The following is a 20,375-nucleotide window of genomic DNA, read 5'->3' as shown; positions in this document are numbered from 1 at the left end:
TTGTATTAGAGGTTTTTCAAGTTGTCGGCCTGTGATAATTGTTGATGGATCGCATCTGAAAGAAAAATACAAAGAGACTATGTTGGTTGATGTCTCCATGGATGGCAACAACCAAGTTTACCCACTAACATATGCCATAGTGGACAATGAAACTGATCGAGCTTGGAAGTGGTTTATGTCGAACTTGAAGTGTGCCATTGGAGAACCCCCTAACTTGGTTTTCGTGTTCGATCGAGTAGTATCTATTTGGAAATGTCATTCGTGCGGTTTTTTCCATAGCATTTCATGGATTGTGCACCTACCACCTAGAAAATAATATTCTTTCCAACTTTAAGGAAAACACGATTGTTGGGATGTTCAAGGATGCAACCGGGCATTTCGCATGTCAGAGTTCCAAGCACACTTGGACCAACTACGTACTTTTCGAAATGGTGCAGTATCGAAATATTTAGAGGATATTGGTCTTGAAAGGTAGGTGCGTGTTTACTAAATAGAACGAAGATACGATAACATGACGTCCAATGGTGTAGAGTGTTTCAATTCATTGACCAAAGAATATCGACAGCTACCCATAATGTGCTTGTTGGAACATGTTCGAGGCCTCATCCATTCATGGTTTTATGAACGGAGAAATTATTGGGCATCTCAAACGACGTCACACTCAGACTATTGTGAAAATCGATTAGCAACTGAGTGTGACAAGGGCAAACGATATCGAGTTGAGCCGATTGATTGTTAAAGTATCCATGTGCGGGACAATCGATTGTATGGTATAGTGAACCTCCATACGAAAGAATGCATATGCAAGAAATTTGACTCACTCGGTATCCTATGTTCGCATGCAATTTTGGCTCGCGAGAATGAAACATCCCCATCCATGGTTTGTATAGTCCATTCTATAGCGTTGACTTCCTCATGGCTGCTTATGTAGAGTTCGTAAATCCATTCGGTCATATATCTGAATGGAAGAGACCTCTGGGATATGTGGAAAAACATATTACACCTCCTAGAAGAGTGGTACAGGTTGGGCGACGAAGAGTACAAAGAATACCATCAAGAGGAGAACAACGCAGACAAATAAAATGTGGTAAGTGTGGGAACTACGAGCATAATCGACAAAACTGCAGTGAACCGCTCACGTCCGGGTGACCTACTGATTCTAATCCAAATGATTCAAATTTCGGTTGATTGTAATTGTCTATATGCCACTTATCTATGTAATTGTCTATGTGCCACTTGTTTATTCACGAATCCTCAAAACTGTAACTTTCTATGTGCCACTTTAATCCCCAAAATTGTAATTTTCTATGTGCCACTTGTCTATTCACAAATCTCTTCAGATGTATCGCTTATCTCGCTCTCCCTTTTATAAGGTTAATTAAATTGTTGGCTATTCGTGAACAATTCTGGAAACGTCTCGCTCTTGCTAATCTCGCTCTCACTTGTAATCCCTTTTAAAATGTCTCGCTTATAAGTTTGATTACTAAAGTTTGTCTATTCATGAATCTCTTCAGATGTCTCGCTTATCTCGCTCTCCCTTTTATAAGTGTAATTAAATTATTGGCTATTCATGAACCATTCTGGAAACGTCTAGCTCTCATGAATCTCGCTCTAGCTAATCTCGCTATCACTTGGAATCCCTTTTAAAATATCTCACCTATAAGTTTGATTACTAAAGTTTGTCTATTCATGAATCTGTTCAGATGTCTCGCTTATCTCGCTCTCTCTTTTATAAGTGTAATTAAATTGTTGGCTATTCATGAACCATTCTGGAAACGTCTCGCTCTCGCTTATCTCGCTATCACTTGGAATCCCTTTTAAAATGTCTCGCTTATAAGTTTGACTACTAAAGTTTGTCTATTCATCAATCTCTTCAGATGTCTCCCTTATCTCGCTCTCCCTTTTATAAGTTTAATTTAACTTGTTGGCTATTCATGAATGAATTTTCTATATTCATGGTAGTTTTACACTAACAATTTAAATAACATACTAGTAAAATTACATCAATAATATACATAATATACATAATATACAAGTACGTCAATAATATGGAATGTTCATCCACAATTGACATGCCAATTGCGTCGTATAGTCAAGTCATCTTATCCTGAGTTATTGTAGGGGCATTACCAGTCACTAAATGTTCTAAGAATTTTACAAAAAAAATATTCCACAATCTAACGACCCCTGTTGTGTATTCATATAGGTGGGTCGGGTTCAAGGAAAAACTCTAGCTTCTTCTTTGATGTCATGAACAGTAGTGAATCAAATATGAATAACCGACCTCTAATTAGATCGAATGCTATCAATATCCAATGCTGATCGATGTTTGTTGCCGTATATACGAAGTCCACATCTGACCACTTGACATCGAATTTACCCATGACATAATCCGGTAACGTCTCATCCCCCCATGGTACGACAACATCCAAAGTCGACTTGTTCTTAATATGTTTGTAGACCCCATATCGAGAATTTAGGTGATTCTACACGACGAAAATAACATTAAAAACACATAATAGTCAACCAACGTATTCCTATTCAAAAGTACAGTAGATGGTTACCATTATTCCAATTGGTAAGAGGGTAAGACGCGTCAATACACATGTCTGGTTGCCTATAGAATTTATCTTTCATGAACTCAAATAGGATATTTAGAGTCTGCATCCAAAACAAGATATACGTCAGGAGATGGGAATAAAATGTATGTACTTGGTAAAAAGGACAAGGATTGTAAACTTACATCACACTCAACCCATGAACTTGGTTTAGTCAACTCCTAAAAAAAGGATTTGGATAATGGCTAAAATGCATTTTCTCGAACCTCGTTGTCCATATTCTTATCGGTAATCCGGTTCACCATTTCCTTGAATATAGCACCTGGAACCTCATGCTCCAAGGAGTATTGGATCATCGCTTTAAATTATATCGTAGGTACCCCAAGGAGAGGGTACTTAATATTTGGACAATCCAAAGAAAGTTGAACCTTAACTTCCTTCTCTTTTCTTATTTTCTTTTTTGGTTCAACGGGAAGTGTGTATTTATTAATTAAAATTAATAAAATTCCACTAAGACAACTCAAAACATTTGTTCGGGGTCTCCCTAAAAACATAAATTTAAAACTGGAAAACATGGAAGAACTTGAAATTTTAACATAAAAAGTTCTACAATTTTAAACACCAAAACTCGTTTCAAACATGAAAAATATGAAAACATGAGTAGAAGCTTCTATCTGGTCCCAATCGTACGGTTACGGATTCTTCTTATCATTCGTCGATCTGTTCTCGCCCTTACCTAAAAAATATATCATAAAAAAATGGTGAGTATGAATACTCAGTAAGTGACCCACTACTAGGTCAACTAGGTGAATTTGTTAGCCTACCTATCTAAGCATTGGTTTACATTTTATAACATGGAAGTCGTGGTGATCCCGTAGGAACACAAATCATGGCAGTCATGGTGATACCGTAGGAACACAAATCATGGCAGTCTAGTGATCTCGAAGGAACATAAATCATGGTAGTCTAGTAAACTCAAAGGAACACATATCATGGCAGTCTAGTGAACTTGAAGGAACACGTATCACAACAATAGTTGTGATCCCTGAGGGACACTGAATCGGTCATAAATGGTGAACCTGAGGGTTCACAAACATAAGAAAAAAATAAGATATATACCGCTCGATAGGATTACTGACAGTCACCATTGGTCCAACATGCAACATATGACATCCAAATTTCATATCAAACCATAAACATGTTATCACGATCTTAGTAGCATAATTGATAGGTTTCCAGAACACCCTCATGAGTCCATCCATTAGCAAATCATAGCAAATTATTCCACCATAATAATATCATGCTTTTACGTGTATACACAATCTTAACATCAACTTAGTTAAGGTGCCTGATTCGAGGGCGAACCAGTAGTAAACCATTTACCTTGAAATTAAATCCAAATAGCTAGCAATTTAACTTCGTAAAACCTTAAATCCTGAATAAATCAAAAAACATAAACCAAAATTAAATCCAAAATTTAGGGCACAATTCCAATCACAACTTAACCTGAATGTCTTCAAACAACTTACCCAACAAGTGGTTTGATCCAAAACCACTTAGAAACTTCAAAATCAACAGATCCAATGACTATATCACCAAAATCAACTTTTAGCTCTAATGGACAGCAACTTTAGACCTTCTAATCCAACCTCCAAAAATCACAATTAAAACAAAAATTAAGCGGACACTTGGGTATCAAAAAATTCTCAACAAAGATTCCAAACCTTACAAAAAAGGATGCCGAACAATTTTAGTATTGTTAGAAAGCACCTTTAGAGTCTGTAAAACTCAATTTCAACATCAAAATAATATGGGTAAGCCAAGACTTTAACAAAAATTTGATGGATATTCAAGATGTTCAAGAAAACTCATAAAATACCAAATAACTTATCCAAAATATCAATTCCATTGACAATGGTGCTAGCGGCACTGGCAGTGACGACAACCATAGACGAGTGACGGCCGTTGATGTCGAGCGGCGCAAATTATTTAGGCTAGCGGTTAACAGTGAAGGTCTTGCATGAGGAGGGTTTGCGAGAGTGAGAGAGAAAGGAGATTTCCAGTTTTATCGATTCTATTCAGCATCGATTACAGACAAAATCAGAGCTCCAAACAATAATGCAACCGTTCAAAACAAGACCCTATATGTCCCGAACAGATCAACTAAATTTCAGCATGATCCAACAGTTCAAACTCCGATAATTGACACTTTTGTGGAAGTTGTCGCCGAAAAACCAAACTGCTATTTTTCTTTTTGATTTTTTGCCTCTTTTCACTCTACTTTAATTTCAAATATCCCAATTCTTTCATTTTTTAAAAAAAAAAAATTAAAAAGATAAATCAAATATTTTATCTCCAAAATCTCAAAAGATTCTATCAAATTAATAAATCAATTAACTTCTCAAATTACCTTAATTTAGACTCCAAAAACCAACCAAAATTAAAGGGCATAAAATCTGTCAATTTGATACAAATTAAATCCTTTCAAATATTTAAATCAATTTAAAACCACGTAAAATTAATTATCTCCTCAATTGTTTTAAATTGACTCAAAAATCCAAAAACTAAAGAAAATTAAAGCCCAATAATTTAAGATAAATAACCCCAATTTATCTGAAACTTTAGATGTTACAAAATGACCCAACAACCCAAATAACCCAGACTACCCAATTCAAATTGTAAGGGTTGGGTTGGATTAGTTTTAATTTTAGGTTGGGTTAGGTTAAACTATGTTCTTTTCGAATTGGGTTGGGTTTGGGTTACACTTTTAAAAATTTAGGTTGGGTATCCAATCCGAATTTCTATATATATATATATATATATGTTACAACTCATATATATTTTTATGTTGTTCGTATGAAGTTTATAATAGATATCTTGAATTTTGATATTTAATATTTGAGTTTTATGAAATTTTAATAAATAGATAGTATTTACACAAATTTAAGTATTTTAAATTAATAAAAAAGAAAGAAAAAAATAAATAACCTGACAACCCAACCCAACCTGAATTTTAAGAGTTGAGTTAGATTAGAGGGCTTATTCGGGTCATTCGGGTAGACAACGATCAACTCGAATTTTCTTGTTGGTCCAAAAAATTCCCCAACCTAATGCAATCCAACCTAACCCATGTACATCCTTAGGAGTAATAAAAATATATTTGAAGTTAAATTCCAAAATATTTGGTAACAAATGAATATCACCTAAAAATATTATTATAATTATTTTTCAGAGTTGATCTAAAAAATTAATTTGAATAAAAAAAACTATTTAATCAACAATCAAAACTTTAATAATAATGGTACAACAAACTTACCCTAAATCATAAGGTGAACAAATGAATTAGCTGTAGCTCAAACATTGTTTAAAAAGAATATGCAAGTGTCTTTGACAATCAAATATTGTAGAATCTAGTTGTCTAGTGAGGTATCAAGTGTTCTTTTTCCTCTCTGAAATAAAGCAGGAGTAAGTTATTGACTAAGATTAAGGCAGTTTACATGAAACAAACCAAAGTGTAGGAGTCTAGAAGGAACCAAACTAAGTGAGAAGAAAGCATCACACTTCAAAAGGAAGAAACCAGACTACCTCAAACCAGAGGACTGCTCAAGAGACATAAGAACGAAGATAAGATTAAGGGCAATACAATATGACGAAAACTTACCGGACCGCAAGGGGTATGAATGACTGGATCAGAATGAAATTGTCTTCAACAGCTCATAGCTGCAATACAACACACCTGAGAAACAACTATGTAGAACCACAAAGGTTTGTGTGTGTTGATAAAGCATCTATTACCATATGGGGTTGACGGTTCAATCTCTGACCCCTGCAAATGTGAACTCAAATAGAGAGATATGTGTCTTAAGAACATGTTCTCATGACATACAACTATCAACGACTTGACAGATTTGAGAGGGTGAGCGTAAAGATCTATGAGTTAATAGTCTCAGAGAATCAACTTGAAATGAGTGGGTTACCGTCTTCTTCCTCAACTAAGTTACAGAACATTAGAATATAAAGTTGATTTATTCAAAATAAGCACAAAATTTATACAATGGGGGTGAAGAAAGGAATTGCAAGTACATCAATGACACGTTCTGTACGAAAGGCCAAAATTTGTTAATATGCATATGCGGTTTTAAAAAAAAAGAATGGGAGAAGAAAGCTGGGCTGCAGTTATGGAAGTAACAGCTTCGATCTCCTTGAATAGGATTGATATGGATTCTTCATCCAACTGGTTATTTCTGTAAGGTCATAAATAAAACCATGTGTATCAGACATGGGAACAGAAGGAAAGACCACAGTTTTAGATGCCAACTAGCAGATATGCGTATATGGATGCCTTTTGTGTGAATTTATGATGCTTTGTAAGCATAATTTCATCCTTAAAGGAATGTTCACATGACAAATAACAGGTTTACTTTTCCTTCTCTTTGAAGATGGATTGGTGCAGAAGTTTCTTGCAAGGCGTTGGAAAGTAAAAGCTCAAGAAGCATGGAATTCAACAAAAATTATCTCATACCTTCTTTTTCCTTTGTCTAGTAAAGAGAACAAGAGTCCCGAACCCAACCATTATTGCAATCTTTAGGGCCTAAACAAGAGAATTTGGGAGAGCAAAACATCAATAATTTTGTAACTCCCAGTGAAACACAATAATTGAATAACCATTTCTTTAAATCATTAAAAGGTTAAAACATGTTAGATCGAACTCTTAATCAATTTTAATCAGTTATTGATCTCACTTTAGATGATAAAAATCTAAATGAGCCTCATAGAGGATTGAAATTACATTGGCAAGTGGTCCTTCAGAGGGTTTTACATCATCTGAACTCTCTGGTTTGATCATTTCTTGATGATCACGCTTGCCCCCATTTGCCTTCGTTTCTGAGATACCTCTGTTCTGCAGATGCAAGTGCAAGCACATCCATTGCATACCATTAACAAGATACAATCGATAAAGTATTTTCTTAAAACAAAATAAAGCACTAACATATGACTTTCACTCATTGCACACTGGGCCTTGACCATTTAAAGAGCGAAGATGTCACTAATATGCTGTGCACACACATCATCATATAGTGGGTGCATGGACTAACTTAAGAGTATGGTTGTGGTTTTGCAGCAAGTTTCTGATCTTCATGATTGTCAAGAAGAATTTAAAATGGAGAGTTAATTGCAAGATTGTCAAGAAAATTTACGTTGCTTCATAAAGATCAAATGAATATAACTTTTTTCACCTATACGTAGTTTTAAGAAACTAAATAGGGGGAAAAAACTATTTAAACCAGGATTACCTCTTCCATGGAAATCTTCATTTCCGCTTTACGGTTGAATGTATAGCTAGTGCGCCCTCCTCCCAACAAATTACCACCTGTCGTGACGCAAAGCCGTCTTCTTTCATCTGGAAATATCCAGCCACCAGACCTTCTGGAGGGAAATTGCTCGTCTTTGACACGTGATACTGATTCACCTGTTACTGAATTTCTATCACAGTCCGGCTTCTCAGGCACCAACTTTTGATAAGATTCATCATTCTTTGACTCTATATCATCACGCTCCTTATGCATCTTATCCTTCTTACTCAACTTTTCTCCTCCAACTTGATTCTTTTTCCCCTTTAACTTTAGTGATTGCCTAGGGTCCTCAGATATTTTAGTCCCATCTGAAGTGTCAATGAATTTACGTTTCTGTTCCTTTTGCTTGATAATGATATTTTCCAAGTCATGGGTCAAGTCCCCTGCAAAAGGAGGGCCTATTGGCGTTTGTGACAATATAGGTTTGGTATTATCCTCGGTGGGTTTTTTCGACTGGTTAACTTTCAGAGATGTTTGCTTTTCTTCCACACTGTGGTGAGCATTTCTTAAGGTAGGTTTAATGCGAGGTTTTGTATCCTGATGTAAGAACCAAAATTTTATTCAAACATTAATAAACTCAAGCAATAAGCCTATGGAATGGTATAAATATTATAAAGCATCGTCCAGTATACCTGAGTCAGGCTACTTTCAAAGGCGCTTATTACTTTTTTAACATTGCCAGGAGCTCTCCTACGTGATGGGGTCTCTGTAGCATCAGTCTTCTCTTCACCTTTTGATGGAGAATCAGATAACTCTGAGCCTTGAGAATTGAATAAGTTTTCTTCCAAACGAATCGGTGGTGAAAGTTTGTTTGCATGAGGTGACTGTGTCCCCATCCTCTCAACTAATACAGTGTTATTTACCTTTGGTTTATTAGCATCAACTTCTTGCAACTGAGAAATTGTTGATGGACTAACCTCATTTCTATCTGCGTCATTCTAAAACAAATAAAACACCCATCAAAATCCCAAAACAAGTATTAGAACTTCAGCAAGAAATTGCTCTACATATTCATGAAACCTCAACTGAAAGTGGTTGAAACCTGATCAAGTTGAACATTGTTTGTTTTTTCAGTAACTGGATTCTCATCAGGGATATTTTCTGTTGATGCTGATGGAGATTGCTGAGCTGCTTCTTTAGCACTTAGATCCCCAATTTGAAGAAGACACTTTTGCGAATCTTGAGAAGACGGAGCACTCAGAAAATCAAGAAATAACCTTTCAGAAAACACCAATGTAAAAAACCTGACAGCTACAAAATCCTACTATATAACCTTAACCATGAAAAGATTCAGCTTCTGGACTTATTTGGTTTTTCAAAAGAAAAAAAGAGACAAAAAAGAGCAGGGTCTAACCAGAGAGCTCACGGTTGAGGTAAAAAGATGATGCAAGGTTGCTTCCAGAGCTTTTGAGATTTTTATCTTGATGCTCAACGTGTTTTCTTCTCAAAGCGGTTTCTCTCTATGGGAAAAAGGTAGAAACGATAACAAGTAACAACGAAAGCAATTCAAGTTATCGTGATGCCAAACAAAGGGTCCAAGTGAGTGAAACTAAACTCAGTGATTGCAATAATACAACTCAAATGATACAGATGACTATCAACTGGAATTCAGTAAACAAAGTGACATTATTGAATAGAAAAGGAAAAAAAAGGTTTGAAAGTACCATCATTCGAATTCGACTGCGATCATCTTCACTAAGAGCAAACTGGAATTGCAAATGCACACAGCCTCCTCCTTCAAGAGGAAAAAGATCATCCCAGTAACCCTTCTCAACTATTGATTTTGCCTGAACACCTTCCCCAAAACAAAACCATTCCAATCAGCCTCATAAATTAACTAAATCAGATAACAACGGGAAATTCCTAGAACAAACCTGCACGTGATATCTCATTCCCCCCAGCATCCTGAACTATAAGAACCACATCATCTCGCAGAGTTGTCAATGGACTGTATACACCAACAAGAATGCCATAATTCACAGAGGAAAAACCACACAAAATCCAGTTCACGAAGAAGATAAACATCACAAATGACAGAGACAAATTTCATTACAATGAGAATTCTCCTTTTTCCGAAGTTTCGTAATGTCTTTTCCCCATGGAAACTGGAATGAAACGAACCCATTTCAGAATCAATACAACAAAAAATAAAAATCAAACAAGCAGCTGATTTGGGTACCCTTAATCGAGATTGGAGAAGGCAAAAGCTCGGGAAGGTCGATGAACTCCAGAACTGAAAGAAATGGAAATGAAGCATGAAGAAGGAAAAGTAATGGAGTAAAGAGAAGAAATGGGAGAGAATTACCTGAAAGTTTGATAGTTCCTGGCATGATTGAGGGAAAAACGGCAGGCGAAGGATGAAAACGGTTGAATTATTATGGATATTTGACATGAAAGCAGAGATTTAGAGTTGGGGAAATTTAGGATGGAAAATGGTTGGCGGTGAGAGAAGGAACCAGTGAAGAGTGGGGCAGATGAAGTTTTGGTAAGAGAAGCGATGAATAACTACCCCAAATACTACGGCGCCAAAATTTTGGTTTTGTCTCACTCTTGTTTATGGGTCCTTCCTAACTGTAAACCAACAACGAGGATTATCACGTTTACCGTACTATCGACCGAGGTTACAATACTTTACAAAAAATAATTGTTCTATTTAAAAAAAAAAAAAAAAAAAACCCTGATCTAAATTCTAAAATATATCTCTAGACTTTTTTTATTTATTTTAAAAATATAAGATGTAATATTACATGAATGTTTCAAAATTATCATTGAAGAAGAAAATCGTCAGAATGTTGAATGAAACTTGGGATCTAGAATTATGTGACAAGATGTTACTTAGAAAATATTGCTCCAAGCATGTTTATGAACTCCTCCATGGTTGAGAGTTCAAGAAGGATCAAAGGAGAGTTAGATTGTTACATCACATGACTAAGAATTTGCTCTATAATGTGATAATTTCGATTTGAGGATGAATCCTTCAAAATGATTAGAGGTATAATGACCAAAATTTCTATTATGTTTCTAAGACGCTACTATGTGCATGCATAGGCTTAAGAATAAATTCCTTGACGGAAAATTAAATAAAAGAACTAAAAGTTTTATTTTCTTAAATAAATAATAAAATCCTGAAAATAACGTTCGAGGTACCCCTGACTCAAATTTAGAATAAATAGCAATTAAACAAGTTAACAAATTAATAAATGAAAAAATGGATTTTAAAATGCTACTCCTAAATCAAACCCTGTCAAATGAAACCTAAGTGCGGAAGCGATAACACGTCCAAATGGTCGGGTCACGGATCTCTCTTGTCATTCGTTGGTCTATCTTTACCTTTACTTGAAAAATATAAAAGGAAAAAGATGAGTATATAAATATACTTAGTAAGCGACCCATCAACCAAACCTAACAAACATTCACATAAAATCATATTTTCCGCCACGTAAGCAGGGGTCTCCACAACACTCTCAACAGCCAACCATAATAAGTCATAGTAATTGAACCCATCAATACATAATCATGCTTTCAGTGCAAACACAATCTCAAATCAACTTGGGTTCGAGGGTGAACTGGTAGTACATCACATACCTCAAATTTAAGCCCAAGCAAAAAAAACAATCTAAAGACCACTTTTATTTTGAGTAAAAACCTTGAATTAATCCCTAAAATTAGCCAATTCTAAATTCCAAAATTAGCACCTAACTTTAATCACCATAACTAATCTCAAAACCTCCAATTAACCTACTCAAATCTCACTGGAATAGACCCCAAACCTGTTGGACAACGCACTGATTTTTCTTTCACGACCTCGAATCTACATCCAAACACAAAAGTGAAGGAACTCTTATTCAAGAGAACCCATGAGCGGAAGCAAGATCTTTTCAAGTCCATTGTGACCGAATTAAATGCATTCGCAAACATACAAAATAGTTATGCATCTTCTAACAAATTACAACATACTTTAATAATCAAAACCAAAAGAAACGAGAGACATACCTTTGAAGAACTTTTCTTCTACTGATCTCTCGCTCTCGTGAAGACTGGAACAACAACCTCTCGCTGTCGCTTAGCACGTCTACCTAATCTCTCGCTATCGATTAGATCACGAACAATCTTTTCCACGAATTGAAGGAAATCGGACGTCCATGAGCAGCAGAAGGATCGTTCCAAATTTCATTCATATTTGGACATACACAATTACAGTCAAGAAACGAAAACAACAAGCTATACACAAATCGAAATTACAACATGCTTTTCTAAAGATCAAGGGATAGAATTAATATACCTTTGAAGACTCATCTTCAACACCCTTGATCACGAACGCTCGTTCACAGCAAGACGACAACCATGAACGCTCGAACACTTCGACCACTACACTACACGATCCACAACAATCACCTGGATCACAAACACAGCGAACGCAATGAACGACCTCCACAGAACCTCGACTAGTATCGATTTGAGTATGATATCACCACAATGGCTACCTTGGTATTCTCGGTGCGAGAATCCAAAAGTGTGGGCTCTGTGCAGACTTAGTTAGAGGAAGAGACCGGAGGATGACAATCATGTAAACGATTGAGCAAGTGGGAGATGTCAAAGTCTATCGTATAGACGATGCCCAATCGTTTAACAAACGCTATGCAATCGTTTAGCAAAAGTTGCACGATCGTTTAGCTAATCAGCTAGCTGAGTGTCTATCGTATAGAAACACTTCACGATCATCTAGTCTCTCCAAGCTGTCGTTTAACAAATCTAATTTACTTGACAGTCGTTGTGAGTAATTTCCGAGTATTTAATATATATAATTTTGATATATATTAATATGATAACCACCTTATCATATAATATATATTAAATTATATGTTATATCAAATATAACATATAATCTATAGTTTTAATATTGTATCATATACAATATAACCTATAGTTTTTTTTCTCTCTCACTAATGACATTTAATATAAATCACATTTACATTAAATTTAACAATATGAATCCAATTCATAAAATTAATATTTGAATCATATTCAAATATTTATTTCCTCTCATAAATAGTTAATATTATAATGTATCAAATACATTATAGTAATTATATCACATATAATTAAAATTTAATTAATTATATCATATATAATTAATTCTCTCAATTAATTTGAACAATTCAAATTAATCCAAGAACTTATTCTGATTTTAATCCCGTTGAGCTACTGAGAGGATCTCATGGACTTGTAGCTTGAAGCTCTAACAGTACGTGGATAATTAATTAAACTCTTTAATTAAATTATTCACCATTCGTAACTGTCGGGCACTCCATCAAAGATTGGCAGTTGCACCTTCGTACTACAGATATATTTCTGTGTCTATTAGATATAACCAATCAACAGTATGATGACCCTCCACAAATTGCTCGTAAGTACAGTTGGGCCAAAATTATCATTTTGCCCCTGTAGTTACATCTAACTCCTTAAATACCACTGATCCCTCTGGTAAACAATAAATCATAGTCCAACTATGATCATACCCTTCTTGGGCCAAGAGGGGGTGTGGCGCCACATTGTTCAATCCTCGGAATCAGCCCTTAGAGGAGTAATTTATCTACTTACCCCCGACATTGGGGAATGAGCGAATTCCTTCTTGTGTAGTTGTGTTCCCAGCCCCCCAATCAAACGAATTCCCAAAATGATAGGCTTGTTGAGTCGGCGATCTGGCCACTCTCACCCATACAAATGAAAGGATCTCCCTCATAGGCAGGAGTTCACAACTCACTCAGAATTCAGGTCATGTTACCTATGGTCATCTTGGTGAAATGTAAGTCTCTATTATGAATGGCGTTATATAATGAGACTTAATATTTCGTAGTCGGTCTTATACAAACTCCTTTGTATAGAATATCCCCGCTCACATGTCTCCACATGATTGATCAGGATCAGATCATTTGTAGCACTTTACAACAATTGTAACATCTACAAAGTGACCCAAACTCATAGTGTCACCAAGATAAGGTATCCAGCCTTATCCATCTACTATAGACCATTTGGGTTATCACTTAGACATGATCCATTCGTATGTCTCTACATACATGTTTAAGCTACAAGATAGCCTTAGATGTTAGTTTATTGGTTTGTCGTTAATGCAACTAATTTTGAAATAAAACACCACAGATTTTATTACATAAATAAAATGTTTGTACATTACAATTATAAACTACGAGACCCTATGAGATTTAGCGCAACAACCCCAACAACCTTAGGGTCTCTAACATCCACCATACTGACCAAAAGGCCCCAAGCACCCTAACTAACCATCTTCCTAACTTTCAAAGTTGAGATTACCCTAGGCAAAGCCTCAGTCTTAGCTCATCTAAATTTAAAGCTAGCTTCTACAGATGGTCTAAACACAACTTCTTTACAAAAACAATCTATGATGGCATGGTTGTCAGCCAACTAATCCATGCCCAAAATCACATTAAAATCCGATATATCCAAGACCAACAAGGTCACATCTAACATACACTCTGCTATTAAAAGCTGACATGATTTTACTCTCTGAGCCACATGAATAACATTCCCAGACGGAGTAGAAACTGACAATACATAGTGCATGTTAAGTGGGTCTAAATATAAGTTAAAATTAGGAGATGAGGGAAATAAAAAGAGGAATTCTAAGTGATTGATAGGTATAGTCTCAGGTAAACTTGTGTTGGGTCTTAGTTAATAAAAATTTGGCTAAGTGTGGAAGCCAAGAGTAACCATGCATTGAAGTTTGTAAGGCATGGCCACATGGGGTGTTGGATATGTGGCAACTAAGGCTTGTAGAGGTTGGATGAGGTTGTGATGAGCGTGGGAGCATGCCTGGGGCGTTGAGAAGACTTGGTGTGCGATGACATTGTCATTAGAGGTTGGGCGAGCTTGTTGGCTAAGTGTTGAACGCATAGAGACACCATGTGTTAGTGTGGAGTACGCGACCAAGACACCAAGTGATGGGTGTTATGCTCGACAAGTCCATGATGGACGCATGGTGTGGGTTGGCCGAGCGATGACATGAAAGAATTTTCTAGGCAGGGGCATGAGGGACATGTCAACCGCTAAGTTTTGACCAAGAGTGTGCCATGTGTTAGCAAGGAGCATGCGACACATAAGGACTTGAGAGGTTAGGTGGTGTGCACGGTAGGGCAAGGCATTGGCCAAGCATACGAAGGTCTTGGGTAAAGCTACCAAGGAAGGGAAGTGGTGGCAAGGGCATGCAATGAGGCTAAGTTGATGTGCGCGGCAAGAGGCCTTAGGCAAGAAGCTTGTGCAAGCATTGACACACATGGGCTAAGTAAGGTGAGCGTTTGGCACAATGGGTGCAAGGGCATGCATTGGCCAATGAAGTATGCGCCAACCATGAGGTTAAGCGTTGGAATGAGAGTGCGACCATTGGACTATGCATTGGTCTTGAGAGGTTAGGTGGACGCAAGGTGGGTCATGGCAAAGGCTATGAGTCCAAGTGAGTCCAAGTGAGGTTATACGTTTAAGAAAGCTATGCGTTGACCAGGGAGATGCATTTAAGAGATGCTATGCGACCAAGAAGAAGAATATGTGATGAGTTGAGGAAACTTGGAGATTAAGGCTAGCATCGGGAGAAGTGGTTGAACCAAGTGAAGGTTGAGCTTAAGCTAGGAGGAAGTGGACATATATTAGGACATGCAAAGAGGACTTATGCGTTAGACAATACATAAGGAAGAAAACTCAAATTACATGCAAGTCGGAGGTGGTATGGAAGTAGGTGGTGACACAATGAGGTGAAGACACTCCAAAAGTTCACAAGAAGAAGGTGTCATGCGTTGGAGCATCCTAAAAGCCTATAAATACCTCAACAAAATTTTAATTCAGCTCATAACACAAATTCCTTTTAAAGAAAGTCAGGAAGAGTGATTGAGGGCAAGTTTGGGAAGGCTTTGCGTTGATCATGAAGAGCATGCATTGATAGCAAGACCATGTGTTGATCAGGAGGACCAGAAGGTGCAAGTGTTATCCGGGCGTTGAGGTCATACGGTGACACCAAGTTCAAACGGTGAGTGCTCTCAAACTACTCATGTGAATTAGGTGATTCTTAAGCCAATGTCTTATAAATTGAATGTAGTTTGTGTATGAGGGCTGCTATGAGAAATTTGTAGAGGAGGCCCATCAGAATTAAAGAAAACCAAGAGGTGTTCACAGAATCTGGGATAGACGGGCAAGGTGGAGGAATCTTGAGATTCTGAGCTCTAGAGTTGGAATTTGAAGCTCATATTTTAAAGTAAGTAATTTAAGGAATTTCTAAACAAGTTTGTAGAAGGAACTTTCCTAAAATAATGACTGGAAAAATAAGTAATTTGAGCTTGAAGTTGAATTTGGAGATTAGGGTTCAAAGGGGAAGACGATTGAAGTGTGCCAAGGACAAACACACTTAGGGGAGGCGTGCAAACCCTAAAGAATTAGCCCAAAGGATTTTGAGTGGTTTTCCTTTACTTATTATGCTTGTAATATATGATGTGACTGTATATATGTGTGTGTGTGTGTGTGTGTGTGTAATAGATAGATAGATAGATAGATAGATAGATAGATAGATAGATAGATAGATAGATAGATAGATAGATATATAGATATATAGATACAGGGTTGGTTGTAGGTTTAGATTTTTGAAACTTATGGCATGATCAAAAAATATTTTTTACTACTTGATTGTGTGCGGGATTGAATGCATGTATGTTGTGTATGTGACAGGAACTGAAACATCACCCGAGGATAATTGTTATCATATCTCGTGGGCGTTTGGCTAGAATTGTTAGTATAATTGGTTGGGATTGTCAGCGTACCCGAGTATGACTAATGGGATATTGTTGACATGTGCACATTCGACGGGATAATTTAGGTGACTGGGAAGGATTTCCTGGGTTCGTGGAAACAGTGTTATTTAATACACGCGATCATGCTAGGATATGCTCAGTTAGCAGACTGAGTATATGTATACTTTGTTGTGGTTATATGATTGGATGCATTGCATATGTTTTCCCCAAAATGAATCTTAAAAACCTATTTCCATATAAATTGTCACTTACTGGGCTTCTAGCTCATGTTTTCCAAATGTTTTCTTTTCTCCCCCCAGGTAGCAGAAGAGAAGAATTCCAATATGCTGCTAAGGTCGAGGTTTACCATACCATAGGCACACTTCTGGAATTTAAGTTTGTTGTTATAAACTTCTGTAACTAAGAGTCTAGAGTTGTTGAGCTAAGTTTAGGAACTATATAAACGTTATACTGATTGTAATAAAATAAGTTAAGCTAAAAAACTGTTGTTTATTTACTTGGCTTTAAGTTTAGTGAGCGAAATAGGTTCAGATCGGTAGTAGGTATCACAAAAGGGTGGTATTTTCCATCCTCGCGCCTTCTTTCGGGTTCGAGAGGTGAGGTCGAGAGGGTGTGTGACAGTGCATCAACTCTAACTCTATACTAGCATGCTTCACAAATGTAGACGATATGAACGAATCTGTCGAACCAGAGTCAAACAATACATAAGCATAATGTCCCGAAATAGGGAGTGTGTCTGTCACCACTAAGTCTGGCTTTTCTGCCTCACGGCGAGTCATGACGTAAACTCAACCCTGTTGTTGTTGTTGATTTGAACTTCCCTGATGTGAATTCGGGGGTGACCTTCTATACTTCCAGAACCATTTCTAGGGCATTGGTTTTATGTCCTGTCTATTTACACTTGAAGCAAACCCCTATACCAATCAGACAACGTCCCCAATGATGCTTCCCACATTTTTTGTACACCGGTCTATCCCTCCAGGCTCCTCTTGAATTAGTAGCTTGCTGCTTGATGTGCCTCAACGATCTGCCCATGTTATAAACCTTTTGCGGGGGCTCCAATGCTTTTTTCTCAGCTTTCCTCTTCTGCCCCGAGGCGGGTTCTGCTATCAAGGACTTCAAGAACTCTAGCCCCAAGCGACAACCCATTCATGCCGCCACTAGGAACGCTGCTACATAAGTGCTCAAATGCTTGCATAATACCTCGCACCCCGTCTTAAAGCCCCTAAACAAATCTTTCAACTCTCTTCGCTTCAGTAGACACCAGGTCAGGGGCAAAGCAAGATTATCTGTCAAACTTCTTCTCGAACTCTTCCACTGTCATGGTCCCTTGCTTCAAATTCATAAACTCGGCCTGTTTGTTTTACCTCACGTGGGAAGAGAAGTACTTCTCATAGAACCACTCTTTAAATTGGTCCCACGTTGCCTACCATCCATTAGCTTCTATCATTATTTCAGTTGAGTGCCACTAACGCTTAGCATTATTGACGGAAACAAAAGCAGCACACTTCAATTTTTACTCATCAGGGCACTTCATGTATTGAAAAACTCCCTTCCACAGTAGACAACCACAACTTTGCTTTAGTGGGGTCTTTTAGGGACCCATTAAACATCAGAGGATCATACTTCGGAAGTCTTGTAGATAATTGTCCTCAAAGTAAGAGCCTACCATAGCCTGATTCGGTACCCTGACTTGGTTTTGAACTTGAGATAATGGGGCCGACGGGGGTGCCATCTGCTGCGACTGCGCATGCGGAGTTATTTGCTCGACCACAATGTCCCTTAGTTGCCCTACCACAGGCTTCGTGACAACATTCCCAATTGCTACAGCTATGGAAGTGTACTCTACCAGAATCTCTGAGGGTGGTGGTCTTGGTGGGGGCATGATCGAATTTCGAGGCCCGCTTTTTTTCCTAACCTTTTTCCAAGTTGACCCAGAAGGGTCAAGAGGCGGTAGGTCCCTCGTCTCTTGCACCTCAGGGTCTTGTACATCAGGGTCCTGCTCCCCAATGACATTCTTACCTCGACTGCCCCTTCCTCTGGTTTGTGGTGCCATATCCTGATAACCACACAGAACACTTTAACAAAACACTTACAAGAAATCCCGTCAATTATGACTATAATTAAGGTAAAGTTTCCTGCATAAATTTCTAGAGAACTTTCTTTTAAGGGACATACCTGGCGATGGCAAAATATCTGTTTGTAGGTCATAAGGGACATTTTGGACTCACGTTCTAAGTCAGTCTATAGAACCTAAAACCTAGGCTCTGATACCAATTATAACGATCAAAATTTCTATCATGTTTCTAGGACGCTACTATGTGCATGCATAGGTTTAATAATAAATTCCTCGAGGGAAAATTAAATAAAATAAAATAAAACTCAAATAATAAAATCCTGAAAACACCGTTCGGAGTATCACTGACCCAAATTTAGAATAATAGCAATTAAACAAATTAATAAATGAAAAAAAAATGGATTTTAAAATGCTAGACTCCTAAATCAGACCCTATCAAATGAAACCTAAGTGTGGAAGCAATAACATGTCCAAACGGCCGGGTCACATATCCTTCTTGTCATTCGTCGATTTATCTTTACCTTTACCTAAAAAACATGAAAGGAAAATGATGAGTATATAAATATACCCAATAAGCGATCCACAATTGAGCCCACTGAGTGTACTATTAGACTTCCTATCGGGGCTTAGTGTACGTTACGCATCATAGGCATAAGCATAAAGGACGAATCCGAAGGTACACTTTCATAGGTAGTGACCCTGAAGGGCACATTCATAAGCATAAATGACGATCCCAAGGGAACACTGTAACACAGGCACAAGATGTGAACCCGAAGGCTCACAAAATGCAATATGCGTAGCTCGATAAGAGTGCTAACAACTACGGTTAGTACAACATAATCATAAGCATAAAGGCATAGTCTTAGTTCATGCTTAAAAGATTTCAAAACAGTCTCTAAATTCATCCATTAATCAAACATGGCAAACATTCACATAAGATCATATTTTATGTCACGTAAACATGGGTCTCTACAACACTCTCAATAGCCAACCATAATAAGTCATAGCAATTGAAGACATCAACACATAATCATGCTTTCAGTGCAAACACAGTCTTAAAGGTTTCAGGAGCGAACCAATAGTACATCACTTACCTCAAATTTAAGCCCGTGCAAAAAAAAAAAAAAAAAAAAAATCAAAGGCCACTTTATTTTGAGTAAAAACCTTGAATTAATCCCTAAAATCAGCAAATTTTAAATTCCAAAATAAGCACCTAACTTTAATCACCATAACTAATCTCAAAACCTCCAATTAACCTACCCAAATCTCATTAGAATAGACCCGGAACCTGTTGGACAACGTACGGTTTTTCCTTCAAGACCTCGAATCTACATCCAAACACAAAAGATCAATGGACTTATAGCCCAATCTTTAATGGGTTCCCAAGAACACCCTAAAACATCAAAAAAATTACCCAAACTCTAAGTTTCTGGCAGAACGGAAAAGGCCAACAAAGCACGACAGATGGTGCGACTGAAATTGCACGTAATACGAGGAGATAATAGCCCATATTTATATACTTTTCCTTCTCCCTTAAACCCTAATTCCCAAAATAACA

The 20,375-nt window shown here is 37.2% G+C and overlaps 1 protein-coding gene across 6 annotated transcripts; it reads right to left on the bottom strand.

Moving 5' to 3' along the window:
* Window positions 1-1,976: 1,976 nt before the first annotated feature.
* On the bottom strand, window positions 1,977-10,404 carry LOC120079962. Of its 6 annotated transcripts, XR_005482378.1 has the most exons (14): window positions 10,092-10,404; window positions 9,966-10,017; window positions 9,787-9,860; window positions 9,577-9,707; window positions 9,267-9,372; window positions 8,955-9,091; window positions 8,545-8,850; window positions 7,853-8,449; window positions 7,348-7,458; window positions 7,081-7,149; window positions 6,220-6,384; window positions 2,744-4,207; window positions 2,565-2,661; window positions 1,977-2,486 (listed from the first exon to the last, which is right to left on the bottom strand). XR_005482378.1 is itself a non-coding variant. In XM_039034446.1 (12 exons), the coding sequence occupies exons 1-12, from the start codon at window positions 10,240-10,242 to the stop codon at window positions 6,265-6,267; spliced, it is 1,782 nt and encodes a 593-aa protein (XP_038890374.1). In that variant the 5' UTR covers window positions 10,243-10,403; the 3' UTR covers window positions 5,861-6,264. The 6 variants fall into 6 exon arrangements, 4 of the variants coding, with proteins under 4 accessions (XP_038890374.1, XP_038890373.1, XP_038890376.1 ...); XM_039034446.1 differs by lacking the exons at window positions 1,977-2,486; window positions 2,565-2,661; window positions 2,744-4,207 and having other exon boundaries at window positions 5,861-6,384; window positions 10,092-10,145; window positions 10,218-10,403; XM_039034445.1 differs by lacking the exons at window positions 1,977-2,486; window positions 2,565-2,661; window positions 2,744-4,207 and having other exon boundaries at window positions 5,861-6,384.
* Window positions 10,405-20,375: the final 9,971 nt, after the last annotated feature.

This window comes from Benincasa hispida, chromosome 6 (assembly GCF_009727055.1).
Source record: "Benincasa hispida cultivar B227 chromosome 6, ASM972705v1, whole genome shotgun sequence".
Classification (NCBI taxonomy): Eukaryota; Viridiplantae; Streptophyta; class Magnoliopsida; order Cucurbitales; family Cucurbitaceae; genus Benincasa; species Benincasa hispida.
The sequence above is the reverse complement of the archived record's forward strand: the minus strand, read 5'-3'. Positions and strand labels throughout refer to the sequence as shown.